At 46.1% G+C, this 24,799-nt stretch overlaps 1 protein-coding gene across 1 annotated transcript in view; it reads left to right on the top strand.

The window, feature by feature from the left end:
* Positions 1 to 24,799, top strand: part of LOC139232756 (uncharacterized) — a 192,850-nt gene that overhangs the window by 131,241 nt on the left and 36,810 nt on the right. The window contains exon 9 of the mRNA XM_070863259.1: positions 18,785 to 19,006. Within this exon, the coding sequence (XP_070719360.1) occupies positions 18,785 to 19,006 (222 nt within the window). The remainder of the gene's footprint in view (positions 1 to 18,784; positions 19,007 to 24,799) is intronic.

Below are 24,799 nucleotides of genomic sequence, written 5' to 3'. Positions count from 1 at the left end.
GTCACACTGCAGGAGGCCATCTCTGTGAACCAGTCGTTCATGACCTCGACCTGCGGCTCCAGGCGGATGACTCACCCTCAGGACTCAAACCCGACAGGTATTGTGCACAGAGTGGCGCCATTTAGAGGCTGGACTGTAGAGCGTGAACCCTCTCAGGGAAGAGAGAACAGGCCCACGAGCCCCTTAACTCAAGAGTTAGCCGAGGGGGGCTAATCGTGTAGCACCATGCTGGCATTGCGGAGGGAATCACAGGGCTCACCAGTGCCGCTTTAAAGACTATGTATGCAAAGGCTGCAGCTCAAAGGGCCACCTCCAGTGAATGTGTAAGAGAAATATGACTCGCTGTGTCGATGAAGAGTCAGCAGATGGCCAGGAATCCAACGCGGATTATGAAATGATAGGCAGAGAGGCAGCCCAGCCCCACGGGGAGGTACATAGCATGTTTATCTGCACCACCAAGTGTTCCCCACTGAAAATGGAAGCTGAGATAGATGGCGTTCCAATCTTCATGGAAGTGGACACGGGGGCAAGCCAGTCAATGATGAATCAAGAAGCCTTTGAGAGGCTATGGGACAATCAAGCTGAATGACCCAAGTTGGTCCCGGTTCAGGCAAAGCTACGCACCTATATCGATGAAATCATCCCAGTCATTGGAAACGCGAATGTAAAGGTACTCCATGATGGCGTGGTGCAAAAGTTACCTCTGTGGATTGTTGCAGGTGACGGACCAACACTGCTCGGCAGAAGGTGGATGGAGAAGATCCATTGGAAGTGAGAAGACTTCACCCCTCCAGCGATCGATGTCCTCTGGCTCAGAGACAAAGCAAGCCCTCACCTGAGAGTGGACCTAGCACCGGAGAGCAGATCAGCACGGCACTCGAGATACAGACTGTTCAGCATGACTGCGTGGAGATAATCCAGCTGAGACTACCCAAACGCGCCTTCCAGGCTCCAGTGGCAGGACTCCGGAGGAAGAAAATCGGGTCCAGAGGCGACTTCGCAGCTTCGAAGGCAGAAGCCGGGGAGAAGAGGATCACCGCAGTCGATATCGTGGATGGAGGAAAGATGGCACCCAAACCACGAGGTGAGGCACTGAAGAAAAAGATAGCCGCGGCCAGACCACGAGGTGCAGCGCTGATGGAGCAACACGTGGCACCAAACGGAGAAGCGGATTGGGGTAAAGAAAGCAAGGCTCCCTTAAAGGAGGCCGGCAACCCAGTGCAATTAAAGGGACAGTTCCACACACTCAAGCAATGTAATAGTAACTGTAAGTCAGAAATAAAATGTGTGACTGATCATGTAAAATGTGTAACTGATAATCTGAATTGTGTACATGAAACCAGCGAGGAAAAGTCACGCGATTATGTAAAATGTGTAATTGATGATCTGAATTGTGCACATGCAACCAGCGAAGAAAAGCCCCGTGATTGTGATATGATCTACAGAGTGTCCATCATAAGTAAGGAAAAGTTGTGCGATGCAGGATTTCAACTGAACGCAGCCAATGCAGCGGGCAGACACCCATCGGGAGTACACAGGTCCAGCGAGCTACCCAGTGCTGTAGCCTGCATCCTGGGGACCAGAGTCATGCACAATGGAGTGTGGCCACAAGCAGCCAACACACACGAGCTGCACAGCATGTGATCTCAGCAGGGCAACGGCACCAGTATCGATACCATGCCCCTGGTCGGCTCCACCTCTCAGGTACCCAATGGCACCGACTTCCATGAGCCTGAAGGAGCAGACGGTGCTAAGGCGCAGTGCCCAGACCCATCGACACCAGGGCCATACCCATAAATGAAGAGGACCGGGACCAGCCAGGATCCCAAACCAAACAACGCCCAGGCCAGCGAGTCAGTAGTCCCCTGTGCACTGCTAGGCGACAGCTCCTCAGGAAACAGCAGCGACCCAGGGCGCAAAGAAAGGACAGGGAGGTCACAGGCATCTATGAACTGGCACAATGCTAGGGACCACGGCAACAGCCCCAAGAGCAGGCAACTCGAGCCAACCGGGCTCCCACTGCCAGCACTGGGCACTGAGCTGCCACCAGACTGCAGAGACTCAATCCAGCAGCCCTGGAACTAGTTTGTCCTCACGCACTGGTCACTGCATCAATAAGGCATCTCACCAGTCTCACGTACTTGTCTCACAATGGAACCACAAATGTAATGTTTTCCCTGAACTTGAATGTATATGAATGCTATGAGCCTCCGACATAATCTATATGTGGGGCGGGGGGGGGGGGATGCGGGGGTAGAATGGAGTGGTCAGGGACACACACGAACAGCAACCACCAGCACTCTACTGCACCAACTACTCACCCAAGATTGAAACGACCTGCCAAGGGTCAACCAGATAGAGCCCACATAGAGCTACGCCCAGAGCACAGTCAATGCAGAAGCATTGGGGGTAGTGTGCTGACGTGGATTGAGAACTGGTTGGCAGACAGGAAGCAAAGAGTAGGAGTAAATGGGTACTTTTCAGAATGGCAGGTAGTGACTAGTGGGGTACCGCAAGGTTCTGTGCTGGGCCCCAGCTGTTTACATTGTACATTAATGATTTAGACAAGGGGATTAAATGTAGTATCTCCAAATTTGCGGATGACACTAAGTTGGGTGGCAGTGTGAGCTGCGAGGAGGATGCTATGAAGCTGCAGAGCGACTTGGATAGGTTAGGTGAGTGGGCAAATGCATGGCAGATGAAGTATAATGTGGATAAATGTGAGGTTATCCACTTTGGTGGTAAAAACAGAGAGGCAGACTATTATCTGAATGGTGACAGATTAGGAAAAGGGGAGGTGCAACGAGGCCTGCGTGTCATGATGCATCAGTCATTGAAAGTTGGCATGCAGGTACAGCAGGCCGTGAAGAAGGCAAATAGTATGTTTGCCTTCATAGCTAGGGGATTTGAGTATAGGAGCAGGGAGGTCTTACTGCAGTTGTACAGGGCCTCACCTGGAATATTGTGTTCAGTTTTGGTCTCCTAATCTGAGGAAGGACGTTCTTGCTATTGAGGGAGTGCAGCGAAGGTTCACCAGACTGATTTCAGGGATGGCTGGACTGTCACATGAGGAGAGACTGATCAACTGGACCTTTATTCACTGGAGTTTAGAAGGATGAGTGTGGATCTCATAGAAACGTATAAGATTCTGACGGGACTGGACAGGTTAGATGCGGGAAGAATGTTCCCGATGTTCCAGATCCAGCTTCGTGAATGTCTTTCCTCCCGCCAGTATTGCAAAGAGGTCACCAGCCTTTGGTAGTGGGTATTGGTCCTGCAGGGAGAAACGATTGATCGTTACTTTGTAATCGCCACAGATTCTGACGGTGCCGTCTCCCTTGAGGACTGGGGTGATAGGACTGACCTGCTCGTTGAACTCGCTCAGTGAAATGAGGCCCTTTCTTTGCAGCCGGTCTAGCTCAATCTCTACCCTTTCTCTCATCATGTACGGTATTGCTCTCGCCTTGTGATGGATGGGTTGCGCCCCCTGAATGAGGTGGATCGGCACTTTTGCTCCTTGGAATTTCCCGATGCCTGGTTCGAACAGCGAAGGAAATTTGTTTAAGACCTGGGCACACGAAATGTCGTCAGCGGGTGATAGCACTCAATGTCGTCCCAGTTCCAACGTATCTTTCCCAGCCAGCTCCTGTCGAGTACCAGTGCCCAGTACCACCCAGAGTGGTAGCTTGTGCACCGCTCCATCGTAGGAGACCTTTACGGTAGCACTGCCGCTTACAGGTATCAGTTCTTTCGTGTAAGTTCTTAGTTTCGTGCGAACTGGAGTTAAGACTGGCCTTGAGGCCTTGTTGCACCACAACCTTTCAAAAGTCTTTTTGCCCATGATGGACTGGCTCGCGCCCGTGTCCAGTTGACACCAGGAGTCCATTTAGTACAACATTTAACATTATCGGGGGACAATTCATGGTGAATGTGTGCACCCCATGTACCTCTGCCTCCTCGATCTGAGGCTCTGGTTCATCGTGATCCTCCATGGATCTGTCCTCCTCTGCAACATGGTGGTTTGCAGGTTTAACAGGCTTTGCAGCTCGCCTGCACACTCATTGGAGATGTCCCATTGTTCCACAGCTCTTGCAAACGTACTCTTTGAATCGGCACGATCGCCCCCGCAGCGCCAACAAGGTGTTAATGGCCTTGTATTCATCACCCTTGATGGTGGACTCTGAGACATCTGCGGACGTGTAGCTGCAGGTATGTGTGACCTGCCCAGTACGTTATGATTCAAAAACAACATCACTTTGTTCACAGTACTTGTAGCAGCACTTGTGTGCTAAGAGATTTGTTTAGTATTGTCACTGGTGGCAATGAACGCCTGGGCTATCGCTATGGCCTTACTCAAGGTTGGGGTCTCTATAGTCAAAAGTTTGCGAAGTATGGTTTCGTGGCCAATGCCAAGTACAAAAAAGTCTCTGAGCATGTGCTCCAAATGTCCTTCAAATTCGCAAGGTCCTGCAAGGCGTCTTAGCTCGGTGACCTAACTCGCCACTTCCTGGCCTTCAGACCTTTTGTAGGTGTAGAACTGGTACCTCGCCATCAGAGCGCTTTCCTTCAGACCAGTGTGCACAAATCGTTGTACGATTTCTCTGTGGCTTTCGCTGGAGTGAGCAGATTCTTCATGAGGCCATACGCTGGTGACCCACAGACAATGAGGAGGATTGCCATTCGTTTGGCAGTGCTCTCTTCCCCATCTAGCTCATTGGCCACGAAGTATTGGTCGAGTCGCTCCACAAAAGTTTCTCAATCATCTTCCTCAGAGAATTTCTCCAGGATGCCCACTGTTCTCTGCATCTTTGGGTTCGCTATATGTATCTCGTCGCCAGTTGTTGTGTATGGAGAAAGAGTCAAACTGAACATTGTTAGCTCAAAGTAAAGTGTGACCTTAGTTTTTTATTGCAGGTCTCCAGAGTGCCTCTCCAACTTGTGAAGTCCCCTTAAATACCTGTGCTCCCTAGGGATTATGGGATCTCTTGGGACTCCAGGGGATGAGCCCACTAGTGGCTGTACAGACTAAATACAAGTTTACATATATAACACTTCAAATAACATCCTTGGAGCTGGCTTTCTGGTGCTGCATGCCAGCTTTCCCTGTCAGTGTTTACTTCAGGTGGTGAAATAAGTGGCAAGAATCAATTTTGCAAAGCAATGCTCACTGACATCACAATCTCCCTGGCATTGATGTTCCCAGCGATACCTCTTACTGCCGGCGCTACGGGGTGGGGGGTACAAATATGGCGTGCGGTGCTGGATTTGCCTTGCCCTGGCGAAACTGACCTAGCCCCCCACTTGCAGAAAGCGCTAAGGGGGTGAATTTTTGCCCCTTAGAATCCATAATTCAAGATGAAATTAGTGAGCATTTGTAAATGCATGGGTTAATCATTGGTAGCCATCACAGGTTATTAATGACAAGCTGTGCTTGCCACATTTAATCCAGAGCATCCAGAAATTGACAGCAAAGGCTGGGATCCAGTGCTTTGCTGTTCCAGCCTCATTTTTAGATCTTCCGACATTCTCTTGCTTGTCTTGCTTTAATGTACTGCAAGGACCATGGATCTTCAGCTCTCATAATGTATATAGATTTTCAGAAATTGCTTGATAAACTGTCTCATAAGCGGTTTGTTGGAAAAAAATTAGCTATATAGTATAAGAGGAAATTAAGGAGCATGGATAGAAAGTTACTTCATTGAGAAGAAGCAAAGAGATATTTTTATATGGATGTTACTCGGATTAGATGTTTTCTGCATGAAAGACATTGGGGGCGAAATTGCCCCACCTTGGGTTTGGGGCGCATAATTTGAATTAAGTGAAAACTTAGCACCAGCCAAGAAGTTTGTAAATCCAGCACTTTGTTTCCCAAATCGGAGAGCTGCATTTTTGGAGCGCTAAATGGCCTCCGTGTGGCGCTGGAGAAGTGCTGCAGGGATGGTGATGGAAATGTGCAGCCAATTTCGGGTGAGTTTCAAACGAGTCACCTGATCATTGGGCTACTTAAAGGGAATGCCTTGCAGGTTTGTTCTGCTGATTCTCTTGTTCTTCACAGTTGAGTAGCTGCTTAGTGAGGGCCATCATGGCAGCTGTGAGAGTGGCACAAGGGCCAAGGGTTTCTCACACGCCGAATTGGAGACACTGGTGAAGGAAGTGGAGGACAGGAGGTGCATCCTTTTCCCTCCAGCCTGGAAGTCTGCTCCACAGCTTCTCAGAGCTATCTGGGCAGAGGTGCCTGCCAAGGTGTCGGACACCTCCGTCGTTGACCGCACACGCACACAGTGTCACAAGACGTTCTGTGACCTCACTCATCTGGTCAAAGTGAGTACATGTTCCCCCAACTCTTACCTATGAACCTGTGAGCCTCTGTCTGTTCCCACAACTCTTACAAGGTAGCCTCTGTGCAGACTCAGCAAACCAGTATTTAACTCAAAATGTGTGCCTACTCAGTTCTTGCCTCATTTGATGCTTTGCTTAGACTCACAGCTGCTTAATCTGCCATGCATTTCTTTCACATACATAACTGCACTGTTACTCACCAAGCTTTCTTTCTTTTGCTGGCCAAGATGGCACATAGCAGTTTGCAGCAGCAGAAAACAGGAGGGGTTGGGTAGCCTGAAATGCACCAGCTTACAAACCTGGAGGAACAAGTACTTCACCTTATGGGCCTGCAGGTCACCATCCCTGTGACAGTGGGGACCGCTGAGGCCAACATTGGATAGTGAAAGGCTTCCTCTCATCCCATTTTCCATTTAAAGCAGAAGGCCTTATCATTTAGTCGCTCCACATTCTGACCACCTTTCTTCCTGCATGCCTGCCTCCATTCCCCACCTTTCCTACATTACAACAGTGACTACACTTCAAAAGTACTTAATTGGCTGTAAAGCGCTTTGAGACATTCAGTGGTTGTGAAAGGCACTATAAACGTCCAGGTCTTTCAAGTCTTTTTTCCAACACGGCTCTTGTGCCATTTGTGTTTTTAGATAATGCCCTGCCCGTGGCTCAGCCTGTGCCTGAGCCCCCCACCGCCCCCAATCCAATCTGCAGGGAGAAGAAATGGGGGAGGAGGAGGGTGAGGAGAAGGCTGAGGGGAGATCTTATTGAGGTGTATAAAATTATGAGGTGCCTAGATAGAATGGATAGGAAGAACCTATTTCTCGTAGCAGAGGGGTCAACAATCAAGGGGCATAGATTTAAAGTAATTAGTAGGAGGTTTGGAGGAGATTTGAGAGGAAATTTCTTCACCCAAGTCTGAAACTCACTGCCTGAAAGCGTGGTAGAGGCAGAAACCCTCACCACATTTTAAAAGTACTTGGATGTGCACTTGAAGTGCTGTAACCTGCAGGGCTATGGACGAAGAGCTGGAAAATGGGATTAGGCTGGACAGCTCTTTGTCGGCCGGCGTGGACGCGATGGGCCGAAATGGCCTCATTCCATGCTGTATATTGCTATGATTCTAGGACGAGCCAAGTACCGCGTCACTGCTTCTCACACTCGCTGTACTAGCTCAGATACTGGGAGTATGCAATCGTTGCAGATGAGCTTAGGAGAGGGGTCTGCAGTGGGTGATGCACCAGGGCCTTGCGGGCTGCAGCAGGGTCATGGGGTAAGGCAAGTTTGGGAGTCAGCTCCCCGGAGGGCGAGTTCGCGGGCAAGTTCTGCTCCACAGGACTCGGACTAGGACCTCATTGGGGAGGCGTTTGAAGAAAAGGTGATGGCCTTGCACTCTCGACATGATAGGAGCAATGGCAAGGGTGCCCGAGAGCCTATCGCAAGTGGTAACGAGCGTGGAGAAATCCGCCTCCCGCATTATAGACAGCTCTGCGCACTCCATGGAGCCCATCATTACCAGTGTGCAGATGATGGTGGACTCCCAGACAGACCATGTGGATCCAGACCTCATGAGGCATCTCATGGGCAGTGTGGCAGCTTCTATTGGGGCACAGGCGGAAGCAACGCAGCATCTTGGCACTGCAGTAGAGTCAATGGTTGCTCGCATTCAGTCTCAGCATGATGCCACGCAACATCTTGATGATGTCATGCAGTTTCAGCTGCATGCCACACAAGCCCTGACTGCGGCCATCACTGTTGGGTCCATCACGCTCCACTGAGGATCACACGTGTTTTGGATCAATAATAATAGACCTAAGTTCGGGATCTGGATGAATGTTAAATAAGAGACAAGACAAATGAAGTAAAGAATAAGATACCGTTTACTTAGAGAAAAGAAACATTAATAATACAGTTTACGAAGAAAAGAGAAGTATGATAAGATGCAACAATGCTCACGGCCTTCCGCCCGTCGGGAACTCCACAAGCGACGGCTGGTCTGGAGCATTGGGGGTCCCGGCACCGCTCGTGAATCACGGTCCAAGGTGAAGTTCAAAGAGCTATGGGACAGTGCTGTACCTTTATACTATCAAATAAACATACTATTGAACAAAACATGGGTGCATGTGGCTTATGGCCAACTGCTAATCTGTAAGGCCTCAGGTGCTTGTCCACAAAGCATGAGATCTCGAGCCGCGCACTGTCTCATAACAAGCTGGTGCGTGTCCAAGGTCGCTTTCTCTCTCTTGATATAGCAACAACAATCCACGAAATGGAGCAGAGACACACTGTGAATGACTAAATATCATAATTAACCCTATGTGATTAACCCTATACAATAAAATCCACCCTTGATATTTAGATATTCTAAGTAATATAATCAAGTTGAAGGCGTAATGCATCAGTTACATGTTGAGTATGCGCAAGCAACATCCGCAATCTACACCTAAGAATACATACAAGCAGTAATAACGCAACGCGAGTAAAACAGCAATCAATGTTAGCTTTTAGAAATTGAACTAAACGAGTTAGGTCTACAGTGGGAGGAAGGTTAGTAATTGTCTTGTGTACGATCAGTGTTGGCTAACCGCCACCCTATACAGCCATCCCATGCTGTGTTTGAGGATGGAAGTAGCACAGTCACAGATAACGAGACACAGAGACTGGCCAGCACGAGTTGGTAAGTTGCCATTTTGGGCAGAAATCATGTGGGAGCAAGCATAGGTATGTTAAATCAGCCCCGTTTCGTCAATTTATCCTTGTCAACACAGAGAGGAATATCTTGACCAGTCAGGAGCACCCAATAAGTGTTTCCTTCTCCTTTTGCTAAGATTTCCCCTGCTTGTAAGGGTTTCTGGGGGTACTGCCTTCACACTTTTCCTCCTTCACAAACTGTGTCCTGAGTCTGATTTTCTTTTTCAATAGTAGGGACACTAACTTTGCCTAACATGTGGCTTATTGGAGTTCCCCCCCCCCCCCGCAATGGTCGGTGATTTTGATTGCTCACTGCTGGTGGTAAGACCTTTAACCACCCTTGCAATGTGTTAGTGGGAGTTAATATTTTAATCCGTTGCTTAAGTAGTCCATTCATGCGTTCTATTAACCCTGCAGCTTGCGGATAGTAAGGTATGTGAAACATCTAATAGATCCCGTTGTCTACCGCCCAATGTTGCACTGTTTGACCTGTGAAGTGCGACCCATTATCGGACTGTACTTCTGCTGGCCCACCGTAGTAGGTGATTAAATTCTCCAGTCCTTTAATCGTACTTTGTTGATTCGCTTTAGTCACTGGATAAGCTATCAAAAGTCCAGAATAGGTATTAACAGCAGTGACCAAATATTGGAACCGTTGTTGCAATGGTAAAGGTCCTACATAATCAACTTGCCATATTTATGCTGGTTGAGTCCCTCTCTTAATATGGGCACCAGGTTGTCGTTGTAGGGGAAAATGCTTCACCTTTTGACAAATTTCACAGGTGTTTATGATCTGTTTAACACCGTCCGTAGTCAAATGTAACCCCCTATTTCGTGCCCATTGTATTGTACCCTGAATGTCCAAATGTCATGATTTGTGGTGGGCCCACTTGCCTATTGCCATATTCTTCCTCTTCCGCCTCTGACAGCCCGTACCCGGGCTATATTATCAACGGTGTTATTATATTCAGAGGTCTTTGAAGTGTTTTTCATGTGAGTGTCCACATGATATACAGTTATTTTCATCTTCTGGGCTTTGGACCATATTTGTTCCCATAGGTGCTTTCCCCACAAGTCTTTCCCAGTTATTTGCCAGTTATGTTCATGCCAGTTTCGCATCCAGCTCGCCATGCCATTGGCTACTGCCCATGAGTCAGTATATATGTGTACTTGTTGCTGTTCCTCTTCTAACGCAAGGACTACAGCGGCTAGTTCTGCTAGCTGACTGGAGCCTCCCACGCCCTCATCATGCACAATTGTCTGGGTTTTTAGATTGAAGGCAGTGGCTTGCCATCGCCGAAGGCCGTTTCGCCAGACCACTGAGCCATCTGTGAACGTTCTTCAGGTGTTAACTGTTCAAAAGACACGCTCCAGGAGATCGATAACTCCTGGGTTAAACTGACAGACGACTGCGTAAGTTCACTCTCAGCTGTTTGTGGGTATTCAGCCACATGCTCATGTAGTCGGGCGATTCCTTCTTTTCCTTTACTTGCTCTGTCTGCGATATTCCATCCCCAGCGCACAATGGAGCTTTGCTGCACTCGCCTGACCTTGTGTGTCTCATTGGCCAGGTCGATTACCATACCCCTCTGCACCTTCTTCAGACAGCCGCTCTGTTATAGTTACTACATCTGGGACAGCGGTTGCCAGGGGAGGGCCAAATTGGTCCGTTTGTCGGTAGTCCACAATCATCCTCCAACTTTTTTCGGGTTTCTGCACAGGCCAAACAGACACCGCATGTCTAATGATACCCGCCCCCAAAAGCCCTTGTATGGTTTCCTCTGGAAGGTTCACACTTTCTGAAGACTTCCCACATACAGGACAACACTATGAAGGGTTTAAAAAAAACCTTCACTCTGTTTGAAAAAGTGGGTGGAACTAAAACAAACAGGCAACTCCACTATTTTTCCAAACAGGCTGTCGGACACATGAAAAATTCATTCCACAGTCAAAAAATCACAAAAGCGCTTTCATTCACAGACATTCACAAAGTCTTTCTTCATTCAACAAAGCTTATCTTGGTTGCTCCCCTGCCAGGTAAGTAATCGGAATGTGTGGCCTCAGATCCCCGGGAGCTTGGGTTGATGTGATTCTAACGGGGGGTGCTCCCGGATCCCGGCCACACCCCTAGTCGAGGGAATCTTCTACATCCTCTAACTGTCCTAACAATAGGCAGGCGTGCCTCACCCGCTGCCCTTGGGCTAGTCCCAATAATGCGAGTAGCGCACCCCTCATCATAGGAGGGCCACTCTTCATCAGGTTGCTCTGCAATCCTACCGTAGAGAGCTCCTGATCTAGCCCCCTAGATTGTTGGTGATATATTCCTCCGTGTTGCCATGTTGCACAACTGTATCGCACCCTCCGCCATAGTATTCCAAGGTTTTACCTCCCCTTCCCAATCAACGGCAGAGGGATATTTTTGCCAGACCCCTATAGTAACCATTTCTTGTAACTCACTAGTAGTGAAGTCACGCACCCCTCTAGTGGTTACTGGCTGTTCCCCATCTTGCTGTTTCGTCTTATTTGTCATAAGGGGTCTAGCTTCCGTGCTCAGAGCTTTTGGGGGAGGGTCTTTAGTTTCCTCCCGTTCCCCCCCCCCCTCCATTTTTTCCAGCTTGTATACATTCCCCACATGATTTTGCATTGGCTTTTAAACACTCATTGGGATCTAATTGAGCATGCAGCAGCAAATACAAAAGATATATTTCAAATACAGCTGTAATTTCTGTCGTCTAGCTTTCTCTTTATTTTGTACTGTCGCCAGACGGCATATTAAAGCCTCTGATTGTTCATTGACCTTGTCAGCCCGTTCTTGTGCAGTGCGGACCGCTTCAATCAGGGTCGAGTTTTGACTTTCCAAAACCTTAACAGCTGTTTTTACCTGTAGGTTTTCTGCCTCACTTTCCTTAAGTTGTTTACACATCGCTCTTAAGAGTATCTACAAAATCCATCCCATTTCTGGGGGACTATTTTTCTCCTGGGGGAAGCCCGCTTCCTCCAGGAGAGAAAGTACCGCGTGGGGTACGGCTCTATCTTTGTTCTGTTCCAATAACGGCGTATCCCCATGTTGCGGAGGTCCAAACCGGGCTAGCACCTTGGCAAGAGAGCCAAAACTCTCATCCCTCATACCCCACCCTGGTATTCTGTACTTCTCTCCCGCACGAGAAGACTGCTTCTTGTCTTTTCTCTTAAACATTTTACCAGATCCTGTTCGTGACGCCAAAATGTTTTGTATCAATAATAATAGACCCAGATTCGGGATCTGGATGAATGTTAAATAAGAGACAAGACAAATGAAGTAAAGAATAAAACACAATTTACTGAGCGAAAAGAAACATTAATAATACAGTTTACAAAGAAAAGAGAAGTATGATAAGATGCAACAATGCTCACGGCCTTCCGCCTGTCGGGAACTCCGCAACGACGGCTGGTCTGGAGCATTGGGGGTCCCGGCACCGCTCACGAATCACGGTCCAAGGTTAAGTTCAAAGAGCTACGGGACAGTGCTGTACCTTTATACTATTAAACAAACATACTATTGAACAAAACATGGGTGCATGTAGCTTATGGCCAACTCCTAATCTGTAAGGCCCCAGGTCTCATGCTTTGTCCACAAAGCATGAGATCTCGAGCCGCGGACAGTCTCATAACAAGCTGGTGTGCGTCCAAGGTCGCTTTCTCTCTCTCTATATAGCAACAACAATCCACAAAACGGAGCAGAGACACACTCTGAATGACTAAATATCATAATTAACCCTATGTGATTAACTCTATACAATACAACACGGTGCCGCATCAGCCCAGCAATCTGTGCTCCATCAGATTGGTGTGGAGGCTGAGGTGCTGCTCTGGGGGAGTGGCACTGGGTCACTCTCTCAAGATAACAACATTTCTGATCCCTCCACTGCCACTCCATCATTGCAACAATCCACGACTGTCACCCAGCCAGTCCAGACTGCCGCTGTCCAGCTGAGGGTCTTCAGTTTGCAGCCGGGCCTTCCAGACCCAGAGCTGCTAGAGGGCATCCTAGAAGGCCATCTGTAGGGCCAGAAACACAGCAGCCTTCCACCAGCCATGCTGCAGCCACAGGGGACACACTGTAGTGTAGTAATGGAGTAGATTTACGTAAAATGGGATATAAGGATTTGCACAAGGATGAATGTTATGTTAATGTTGCATTTTTTACACATAAATGTTGATTTTCATCTTTATCGTTTGGTCTTGTCTCTCATTTCACTGTTGGGCATGTGGTATGGAAGGAAGGAATTTAAGGCTTATCTTAATAAAACAGGTTTTAGCCTGTAAGATTAATGTATTTTCTCTACACTTTACTGAGTTTGGACTTGTGAGACAAAAACAACACAGACTTAGGCTGTTTCTCTTCTCACCCCTATCCAGAGGTTATCTTTACTTAGAATAATCGAAAGAAATACAAGTAATCACGATAGCACCAAATGCACAATAATTTCTAATTATTAACCCGCACTAACCTATCCCATTAAAGTACATCTTAACAGTTAAAAATTGCCTATTCCCTAAGTGATTAATAAAAAGCAAAGACACTCACATGAGAGTTAACTCCAGTCGTGGTCAGCAACAGCAATCGGAAATTAATCTCCTGATTCTCTTGACATCTGATGAGGTCACCACTCATTTCACTGTAGCTCTCACCTCATGTTTCACAGCCATTTTTTATACTCCTTTCCTGGGATGTTTTCCCACCATGTACATAATTGTCTAAGTTTAAAACAAAGGCATATTCTTAAATTAATCCTTTCCATGAATAGGTCTTCTCATTTCTTATCACCAAATTTGCAGCTTTCTTCATAGTTCGTAGTCAATTCAAGGACATCTCTTACTGCCTGTGAGAAATGTCTCTTGGCAGCTGTGAGATATTAAAAGTTTATGAGAAATTCTTTTGAATTCGCAAAGCCCTTTGAGCCACTAAAAATGGGTCAACCCCAGGTTTAGCCATCTTGAATCAGTTGCATGCACAATTATTAGCAGAAAATGAGACAAAAGTGCTGTAGTCTTACAGATCGACTCTTAAGTGACTGGACTCAAACTTTACAATTCTCAATCATTTTCAGTTCAGTTCATAATCCTCTCCTTTCATTGGTGTTTCCTGTATCAGCTTGAGCCATTACCGTTGTCGACGTCTCCTGTTAACACCGCAGATTAATATCAGAAGATACATCATCATTATCATAGGCAGTCGCTCGGAATCGAGGAAGACTGATTCCACTCTTAAAATGAGTCCTTAGGTGGCTGAACTGTCCAATACGAGAGCCACAGTCCCTGTCACAGGTGGAACAGATAGTAGTTGAGGGAAAGGATGGGTGGGACAGGTTTGCCGCACGCCTTTCTGCTGCCTGCGCTTGATTACTGCATGCTCTCGGCGATGAGACTTGAGGTGCTCAGCTCCCTCCCGGATGCACTTCCCCCACTTAGGGCGATACAACACAATCACCAGCTGTACAATGACCAACACATGCGAGACGATCCATATCCAAGGAACAATTTCGATATTCATACCAATGTACCACTAGGAGGAATCATCCCCAATCTTTACGCAGTTCATGGTTTTTCTGAGCTAGGGTATAATAATGGTTGTGGGACTGTTTAACATGTTTCATTAACTCTACCAAGTGTTCTGGTAGAGATGGGATATCATAGCCAAATCGCACCACGCACTGGTGCAATTGCTCCTTTAAATCATCTTCTACAGCGATATCTATTTGCCTATGCTAATAAATGTTTAATAAAACCTGCGGTCCAATCTTACAGGCTGGACTGGGGTAAAGCAAAAAGTTCCCGCCGCGATGGGACAAGTCAGGTTGGTGCTATACTGGTATTCCCGGTGAATGGTAATGACACAATATTCACCCTTCCCTCTATATGCTGAACATACAGGACAATGTTGTCCCGCAGCCACCTTCATGATGCAATTCCATTCTACCCCATCTCAATTAAACCCGCACGCAGGGATGGCATGCTCTACCATGTGGTAGGGGCAGATGAACATGTCCCGAGCTTGAGCACACCTGGTTAAGTCTGGGGCTACCCATGTTGTCCCGTCCAGCGGGTCACATACTGACGTATTCCTATGTTCTCTACTCGGAACAGAGAATTTGGAGTTATTCTTTTTGGCATGATTGGGTAAGACAATACTATCCCTAACAGGGTAATATTATTCTGTTCCTGTAGATGACTCCCGTGTTTCACCAGATATACCTATACCAATCCCCAAACCTGGCACGTATTCTTGAGGAGTTGATAAGTGTACATCCCTCTTAGATCTCGATCTGTTACCCATGAGGGAAGCTTTCCCTCGACAATAATCTGCAGGTTTTCTCGGGCTTGTTCCACTAACTAAGATCCACACATTACACATATAACATTTTGAGCAGTTTCATCAAATGCCTTTTTGTTCTCTTCTATAATCTGGTTTACTTGTTAGTATGGGATTCTAAATATTTAACCACATCCTGCAAATGAATGGTCACAATTTGGTCCACTGTCAATTCCCCTTGCTCCAAACCATTCATTTTATTCAGAATCTCTTTTAATCGATTCCTGACTGCCTTTACAGATCAGTCTTGAGGTGCAACGGCTGTCTTTGGGCAATGGCTGTGCCCTCGTGATTGCCAGATTGTGAAGCATGCAGCTGATGATGATGAATAGGGACACCCAGTCAGGCTAGTACTACAGAACACCTCCTGAGTGGTCAAGGCAACAGAAACATTGCTTCAGCACTCTGATGATTTCTCAATGATGCTCCTGGTGGCGGCATGACTGTCATTGTAAGAGTGCTGGGCAGGAGTGATAGGGTTGCGGAGGGGAGTCATGAGCCAGGTGCATAGCGGGTAGCCCTTGTCTCTGAGGAGCAAGTCAGGAGCTGCATTAAGTGACTGGAACAGAGCTGGCACACTAGTCTGCAGTGGAATGAAGGCATCGTGGTTGCTGCCAGGATAGCGGGCAATAACGGACATTATTGTGAGTTGTGGTCGCATGCCAACTTCACATTGAGTGACTGATACCCTTTCGGATTCGAAAGATCTCAGGATTGTGGTGCGGAGCCCGCAAGACGACGTGTGGGCAGTCTATGGCACCCTGTACCATGAGGAATCGCGCCATCCTGACAAAACCAATTGACCGCTCCAGCTGCTTCTGTCTGGTCATGGGAAATGAGATGTATTCCATCCTTGTGAAGAGAGCATCTGTGACATCATGATGTTCGAGATGTTTGCTGTGGCCCCCTGGAAATATCCATTGGCATAATAATTGAGGGCAATGGTGATCTTCACTGCCACTGAGAGAGCTGTCCTCACCCTTGTTTAAGGCTCAAGGTCTAGCTGCAGCAGATGGCACAGCTCCGTCACCATGTCTTTCCTAAATCGTAGATTCGGCCACACTCAGTGAAGTTGACATAGGAAAACTGTTGCCGAAAGACCCTGGGTGCGTAAGGCCTTCTGTTGCCATGTCTGTGTATGCATCTTCCGCTGCCCACATCCTCATGGACCGCTTCATGTTGCTCCTGCTGTTCCAGCCCCTCTGCATTGTCTTGTTGGTGTGCCTTTGCCTGCTGCTCTTGTTCCCTTTGCCTCACCCTGTCCTTTTCACTCTGCCTGCATCTGTCCCTCTCCTTGATCCTCAATGCATGGGCTCCTCCATGTGCCTCTCCCAGTGCTGGTTCCTCTCCCAGTGGGAGCCTTTCTTTCTCCCTCTCTCGATGCCTCTGCCTCGTTAATTGACGGCGCCGTTGCCTTCTGCAAACCATCCTTCCATGGTGAAGTCGGAGGAGATGGTCCACTGCCAACACTGAGCCCATGATTGCCAAAGAATCTCCTTGTGTCCAAATTGACCTGACCAAACCAGGGGGAGGGATGGGAGAAAAAGTAAACTGAGGGCCAGTACTCAATGATGGCAGTGGCACATCGAAAAACAAAATAGCTGTAAGCTGGAAAAAAATTTGGCCGTCAAAAAAAAATGTCCAACTTTTAAATATTGCTAGCGCCGCAGCTTCCCAACTTGAAATCGACAGAAAAGCTGTCGTTGGCATCGGTAATCATTAGGTAGAGGGATGTAGGGCAATTTAACTTCCAGGGCGATCACGAGTCGATGTGCACAGTGATGATATCATCATCAGCGTGCACAGAGGAGCGGTGCGAGTGATGCCAGAGAAGGGCGCTAAACCGTTATGCTGTAAGTGAAGAGGTGGGCAATTCCATGTGGGTCATTGTGGCCGCCGCACCCACGCGCTAACTCATTACTGCTCTGTTAGCGCCGGGCGGAGGCGCTAACGGGCCTTGCACAAAGGGACAATTTCAGCCCCATTATATAAATGCAAGTAGTTGTTTTGTTGGAGAAGAGCTGGAAATGGTGCATCCCAGGAGTCAGTCCACTTTTGTTCTTGATGTATGTAAATGATTTGGACTTGGGCATGCACAAGCTCAAAATTTGTTGATGACACACAAGTAGGAGGTTTGTCAAAAAGCAAGGAGGATTATACAAGATTACATGAAGACATAGCTTTCCGGACTGGACAAACATGTAGAAAATGGAGTTTAATGTGGAGATGTGTGAAGTAATACATTTTAGGAAGAAAAATAAGGATTGTGAATATACAATATAAAGATACTGAAGGGCGTGGATGAACAGAGATACTCAGGGGCCTAAACCATAACCCCCAAAAACAGATAGGTTGGGGGTCAAGTAAGATGTTAAAATGTTTAAAGCAGCCAACCCGCTTCCAGAAGGCAGGTTGGCCAATTCAATATTTTAATGAGGCTGGCAGCCTTGAATTTAACCTTCTTTGCAGGTTTAACCCTGGCCCGTCTCATTTCCCAGGCCTTGGGAAACCTGGCAGCTGAAGGAAGGTGAGGACAGCTTTGGGGAGAATTTAAGTGCTTCCCTGCAGCCGACAAGCTTCCCCCTTCTCCATTAGATCCACAGCATGCGGAGAAACCTAGCTATCAGAAGTGAGAGCCCAAGTTGAAGTCAGTAAGAGTCCAATTTTACAATTGGATTATTGTAAAAATCCAGCTGGTTCACTAATGTCCTCAGGGAAGGAAACCTGCCACCTCTGCCTAAGCTGGCCATTAGTGATCCCAATCCCAAACTACACGATTGACTGTCTCTGAAGAAAATCCCCACCTTCTCAGGGCAACTGTGGATGAACAATAAATTTGGACCTGCCTCCCAAGGGAAAAAATATTTTAAAAATCATCAAAACAATTATTTCTTGTTTGGGACCCTCCATGTGCTCGCGATTTTAAAGTGCTTAACCCTGACATTGCTCTTCCTTGTACAATTGCAGCAATTTAAATAACTGCTTTAGGTGATTAATTGTTTAATTTGCATCAGCACTCCACTGATCAGCCTGCAATATCAAGGGTTAATGAGAAGTAGAGCAATCTGCTGAAAACATCAGTAGCGCATCATCAATCTAAATCGCGCAGCAAAAGCAGTTTCCAGGCTTATGTATCAGTGCACCTGGGGAGAAGGAGATCACTAAATGACCTTGATGTAATTTTTCACAAAAGACCTGTGTACCTTAGATGATTTTCTTTTCCTTGTGGGTGGGAGGGAGTTCATGATTATATGTGGAGATTCAACTTTAAAAAAAAAAGCTTGAGGAAGAGTAGCCCAAAGTAAATAATGTACCATTTAATTGAACAATCAAGTAATCAATGTTATCCTTTGATTTTACAGATAACATTTCAGAATGGTTCAGAACTGTTTACTTTATTCCTTTTAGATATGGACTGGTTTGAGAAACGCGAGAGGATGGGAATAACTCTCAGACCTCCATATAGATTTGAATCGAAAACGACTCTGGTCGCAGCCAAAATAACCTGCTTACAGCAAGGAACTGCCTGTCAAGGAGTGCTGGAGACTGAAGTCCCAAATATTTTTTATATTCTTGATTCTTCAGCCGTAATTATCGTCAACCCCCGTTATAGCATCTATGTCCCATCAGGTAAGGCCAGATATTTCAGACCTGAATTTTCCTTAAGTTCAAGTTAACCAGCACAGAGGCATTTTTACAAAAGGAGCCTGATTTTAATTGGGGGCTGGTTTTCGGCGGGTGAGTTTAGATTGCAGCAAAAGTGAAGCCCAGGGTATTTTAACACCCAGGCTTCATTTAAAAGCTGCCTGCCATCTTTCCACCCATTTGGCGCAGGAAGTGACGCAAATTCATGCAGCCCAAAGGCCATCCACCAAGAGCAGGTTAATCCGTGGGATTGACCATCTTGCACGTTAGGGACAGGTGCACAATTGTGGCAGGGGAAGCCTAAGATTTCCTTGTGGAACCTGGAAGATCACTCCAGCTCCTCCTGGCCCTACAAGGAAATAAAAAATAAATAAACTTACCCTCTGGCCCTGATCCGGTTCCTCGCTGGGTAGGCCTGGCAGAAAGGCATTGCCTACTAGTAAAATTGCAGTCAAGTCCCGACGATAACATAGAGACCCAACATGCATATACTTAAAAGGACCCCGCAGGCTTTGGGCAGATGTCCTTGCTGCCTGCGATGAAAGCCCTGGCAAGCCAGTTCCCATCGGCTGCAGGGTGAGTAACTGATCTTGGGGATGTTGGCTCAGAAAATCAAGATGTAGAATCAGTCTGGGTGGAGCTAAGGAGCACCAAGGGGCAGAAAACATTGGTGAGAGTTGTCTATAGGCCTCCAAACAGTAGTGGTAGTGTAGGGGATGGCAATAAAAACAGAAAATTAGAGATGCATGTAGCAAGGTTACTACAGTCATCGTAGGTGACTTTAATCTACATATAGACTGGCCAAACTAAATTAGTAATAATACTGTTGCAGATGAATTCCTGAAGTGTGTATGAGATCTTTTTTTAGACCAGTATGTTGAGGAGCCTACTAGCGAACAGGCTATCCTAGATTAGGTATTGTGTAATGAGAAGGGGTTAATTAACAGTCTTGTTGTGTGGGGTCCTTTAGGAAAGAGTGACCATAACATGATTGAATTCTTTATTAAGATGGAAAGTGAAGTAGTCCAATCCGAATCTAGGGTTCTAAATCTAAACAAAGGAAACTATGAAGATATGAGGAATGAATTGGCCATGATAGATTGGGAAGATTCACTAAAAGGCATGACGGTGGATAGGCAATGACTAATATTTAAGGAACGAATACATGAATTGCAACAGTTATACATTCCTTTTTGGTGTAAAAACACAAAAGGAAAAGTGGCCCAACTATGGCTAACAAAAGAAATTAAGGATAGTATTAGATCCAAAGAGGAGTTATACAAAGTTGCCAGAAAAAGTAGCAAGCCTGAGGATTGGGAACAGTTTAGAATTCAGCAAAAAAGGACCAAGAGATTGATTAAGAGGGGAAAAAATAGAGTATGAGAGTAAACATGCAAGGAACATAAAACCAACTGCAAAAGTTTCTACAAATACGTAAAATAAAAGATTGGTGAGGACAAATGTAGGTCCTTTACAGACAGAAACGGGAGAATTTGTAATGGGGAACAAGGAAATGGTAGAACAATTAAATAAATACTTCGGTTTGTCACGGAAGAGGACACAAATAATGTCCCAGAAATGTTAGGAAACCAAGGATCTAGTGAGCACGAGGAATTAAATGAAATGATTATTAGTAAGAAAATAGTGCTGAAGAAACTAATGGAACTGAAGGCAGATAAATCCCCAGAGACTGATGATCTGCATCCCAGAGTACTAAAAGAGGTAGCCATGGAAATAATGGATGCATTGGTTGTCATCTTCCAAAATTCTATAGATTATGGAACAGTTGGAGGGTGGCAAATGTAACCCCACTATTTCAAAAAGGAGGGAGAGAGAAAACGGGGAACTACAGACCGGTTAGCCTGCTATCAGTAGTAGGGAAAATGCTGGCATCTACTATAAAGGATGTGATAACAGCACATTTAGATAATATCAACGGGATTAAACAAAGTCAACATGGAATTATGAAAGGAAAATCATGTTTGACAAACCTACTGGAGTATTTTGAGGATGTAACTGATAGAATAGATAAGGGAGAACCTATAGAAACATGGAAACATAGAAACTTACAATGCAGAAGGAGGCCATTCCGGCCTATTGTGTCCGCGCCAGCTGACAAAGAGCCACACGGCCCTTGGTCAGCAGCCCTAAAGGTTACATATAAACCTATGAACAATGACGGAAATGCAAAGAGCACCCAGCCCAACCAATCCGCCTCACCACAACTGCGACACCCCTTAAACTAAAACATTCTGCATTCCACCCCAACCGTAGCCATGTGATCTCCTGGGAGAGGCAAAAACCCAAGCCAATTTAGGGAGAAAAAATCTGAGAAAATTCCTCTCCAACCCATCCAGGCGATCGAAACTAGTCCAAAAGATCACCCTGGCCGTATTCTATTGCCTGCAATACTTACCATTATATCTGCTCCGTCCAACAAAAAGTCATCCAGTCTAATCCCAAATACCAGCTCTAGGCCCGTAACCCTGCAGGTTACTGCACTTTAAGTGCCCATCCAACCATCTCTTAAAAGTGGTGAGGGTTTCTGCATCCACCACTCTTCCAGGCAGCGAGTTCCAGATCCCCACAACCCTCTGCGTAAAGAAGCCCCCTCCTCAAATCCACCAACCACTTTAAAACTATGCCCCTTTGTAATAGACCCCTCCACCAATGGAAATAGATCCTTACTATCCACTATGTCCAGGCCCCTCAATATTTTGTACACCTCAATGAGGTCTCCTCTCAACCTCCTCTGTTCCAATGAGAACAAACCCAGCCTATCCAATCTGTCCTCATAACTAAGATTCTCCATCCTAGTAAATCTTCTCTGCACCCTCTCGAGTGCAATCACGTCCTTCCTATAATACGGCGACCAGAACTGCATGCAATACTCCAGCTATGGCCTAACCTAAGTATTATACAATTTAAGCATAACCTCCCTTCTCTTATATTCTATGCCTCAGCCAATAAAGGCAAGCATTCCATATGCCTTCTTAACCACCTTATCCACCTGGTCTGCTACTTTCAGAGAAGCACTCCAAGGTCCCTTTGTTCATCTACACTATTAAGTGGCCTACCACTTAATGTGTATACCCTTTTCTTATTAGCACTCCCAAAATGAATCACCTCACACTTCTCTGAATTAAATTCCATTTGCCACTGCTCTGCCCACCTGACCAGTAGATTGATATCCCCCTGCAGCCCATGACTTTCCTCTTCATTATCAACCACACAGCCAATTTTAGTGTTGTCTGCAAACTTCTTAATCATACTCCATATATTAAAATCTAAGTTGTTGATATAGACTAGAAAAAGCAAGTACTGGTATATTAGTACTGAGCCCTGCGGAACCCCACTGGAAACATCCTTCCAGTCACAAAAACATCCATCAATCATTACCCTTTGCTTCCTACTTCCAAGCCAATTTTGGATCCAACTTGCCACTTTGCCCTGGCTTTAACCTTCATGACCAGTATACCATGTGGGACCTTATTAAAAGCTTTGTTAAAGTCCAAATATACTGCATCGTACGCACTACCCTCATCAACCCTCTTGGTTACCTCCTCAAAAAATTCAATCAGGTTGGTCAGACACGATCTTCCCTTAACAAACCCGTGCTGACTGTCCCTAATTAATCCTTGCCTTTCCAAATGCAGATTTATCCTGTCTTTCAGGAATTTTTCCAATAATTTTCCCACCACTGAGGTTAGGTGACAGGCCTGTAATTACTTGGCCTATCCCTTTCTCCCTTCTTAAACAAGGGCACTAAATTAGCAGTCCTCCAATCCTCCGGCACCATGCCCAGATCCAAAGAGGACTGGAAAATGATGGTCAAGGCCTCTGCTATTTCCTCTTTTACTTCGCTCAACAGCCTAGGATGCATTTCATCCGGGCCTGGGGGCTTATCTACTTTCAAAGCTGTTAAACCCCTTAATACTTCCTCTCTCACTATATTTATTTCATCCAGAATATCACACTCCTTCTCGATAGCAGTATCTGCATTGCCCCTTTCCTTTGTGAAAACAGATGCAAAGTATTCGTTAAGAACCCTCCCAACATCTTTTGCCTTCACACGAAGATTACCCACATGGTCTCTAATAGCCCCTACCCTTTCTTTAGTTACCCTCTTACTCTTTATATATTTATTTATTATCGGGATTTCCTTATTTTTGGTGGCCAAGAATTTTTCGTGCTTTCTCTTAGCACTCCTAATATCCTTTTTAATTTTGCCTCTTAACTTTCTATATTCCTCTAAAGATTCTAAAGTATTTAGAATCTTAGAATCTATGACATAAGCGTCCCTTTTTTTCTTAATCCTCCCCTGTAAGTCCCTTGACATCCAGGGGGCTCTAAAATTATTTTTCCCAACCTTTTTCTTGTTTGGCCTGAGCCTTCCGGATCTCCTCCTTAAATACCTCCCACTGTTCCGACACTGATTTACCCACAAGTAGCTGTTTCCAGTCCACCATGGTCAAATCACTCCTTAACTTAGCAAAATTAGCTTTTCCCCAATTTGGAACTTTTATTCCAGGCCTGTTCTTGTCCTTATCCATAACCAACTTGAATCTGACTGAATTATAGCCACTGGCACCCAAGTGCTCTCCCACTAATACCCCTTCAACCTGCCCAGCTTCATTCCCCAAAACTAAATCCAAGACCACCCCCTCTCATGTTGGGCTTGCTACATACTGACTAAAAAAGTTCTCTTGAATGCATTTCAAGAATTCCGCACCCTCTATAACCTTCACACTAAATTTGTCCCAATCAATATTTAGATAGTTAAAAGCCCCTACTATTACTACCCTATGGTTTTTGGACTTCACAGCAATTTGCCTACATATTTGCTCCTTTATCTCCCCCCCCCCCCCCACTGTTTGGGGGTCTGTAATACATGCCCAGCAATGTGATCTCCCCTTTTTTATTTTTCAATTTGCCCCATATAGCCTCATTTGATGATCCCTCTAACATATCATCCCACCTCACCGCTGTAATATTTTCTTTAATCAGTACCGCAACCCCCACCCCACACCTTTTTACCCCTCTCTCTATCTTGTCTAAAAATCCTGTAGCCAGGAATATTGATCTGCCAAACCTGCCCCTCTTTCAGACATGTTTCTGTAATAGCTATAATGTCATACTCACAAATGTCTACCTGTGCTCTTAGCTCATCCGTCTTATTTGCTATACTCCTTGCATTAAAGTATATACCATTCAGCACAGGAAGACCTCCTTGCTTACGACATACTAAGCTCTGCTTCCTCTGTCTTACAGATTCGCTTTCTTGATTCTTGCTATCCAATTTCTGCTTTACTTCCCTCCCTTTTGAATTTGTTCTTAGGTTCCCATCCCCCTGCCAAGCTAGTTTAAACTCTCCCCAACAACACTAACAAACTCCCCAGGAGGATATTGGTCCCGGTGCTGTTGAGGTGCAACCCGTCCGGTTTGTATAGGTCCCATCTCCCCCAGAAGCGGTCCCAATGCCTCAAGCATTTAAAGCCCTCCCTCCTACACTAACTTTCCAGCCACGTTTTTCATCCTCTCTATCCTTCTATCCTTATACTCATCAGCACGTGGCGCTGGTAGTAACCCGAAGATTGCTACCTTTGAGATCCTACCCTTTATTTTTCTTCCTAGCTCCCTGAATTCTTCCTGTAGGACCTCATCCCTTATTTTAGCTATGTCGTTGGTCCCAATATGGACCACGACCTCTAGTTGTTTACCCTCCCCCCTGGTTGCCTTGCGTCTCTCTATGACATCCTTGACCCTGGCACCAGAGAG

Source organism: Pristiophorus japonicus, chromosome 20 (genome assembly GCF_044704955.1).
Source record: "Pristiophorus japonicus isolate sPriJap1 chromosome 20, sPriJap1.hap1, whole genome shotgun sequence".
In the NCBI taxonomy this organism is placed as follows: Eukaryota; Metazoa; Chordata; class Chondrichthyes; family Pristiophoridae; genus Pristiophorus; species Pristiophorus japonicus.
This window is presented reverse-complemented; position numbering and strand designations above follow the sequence as displayed.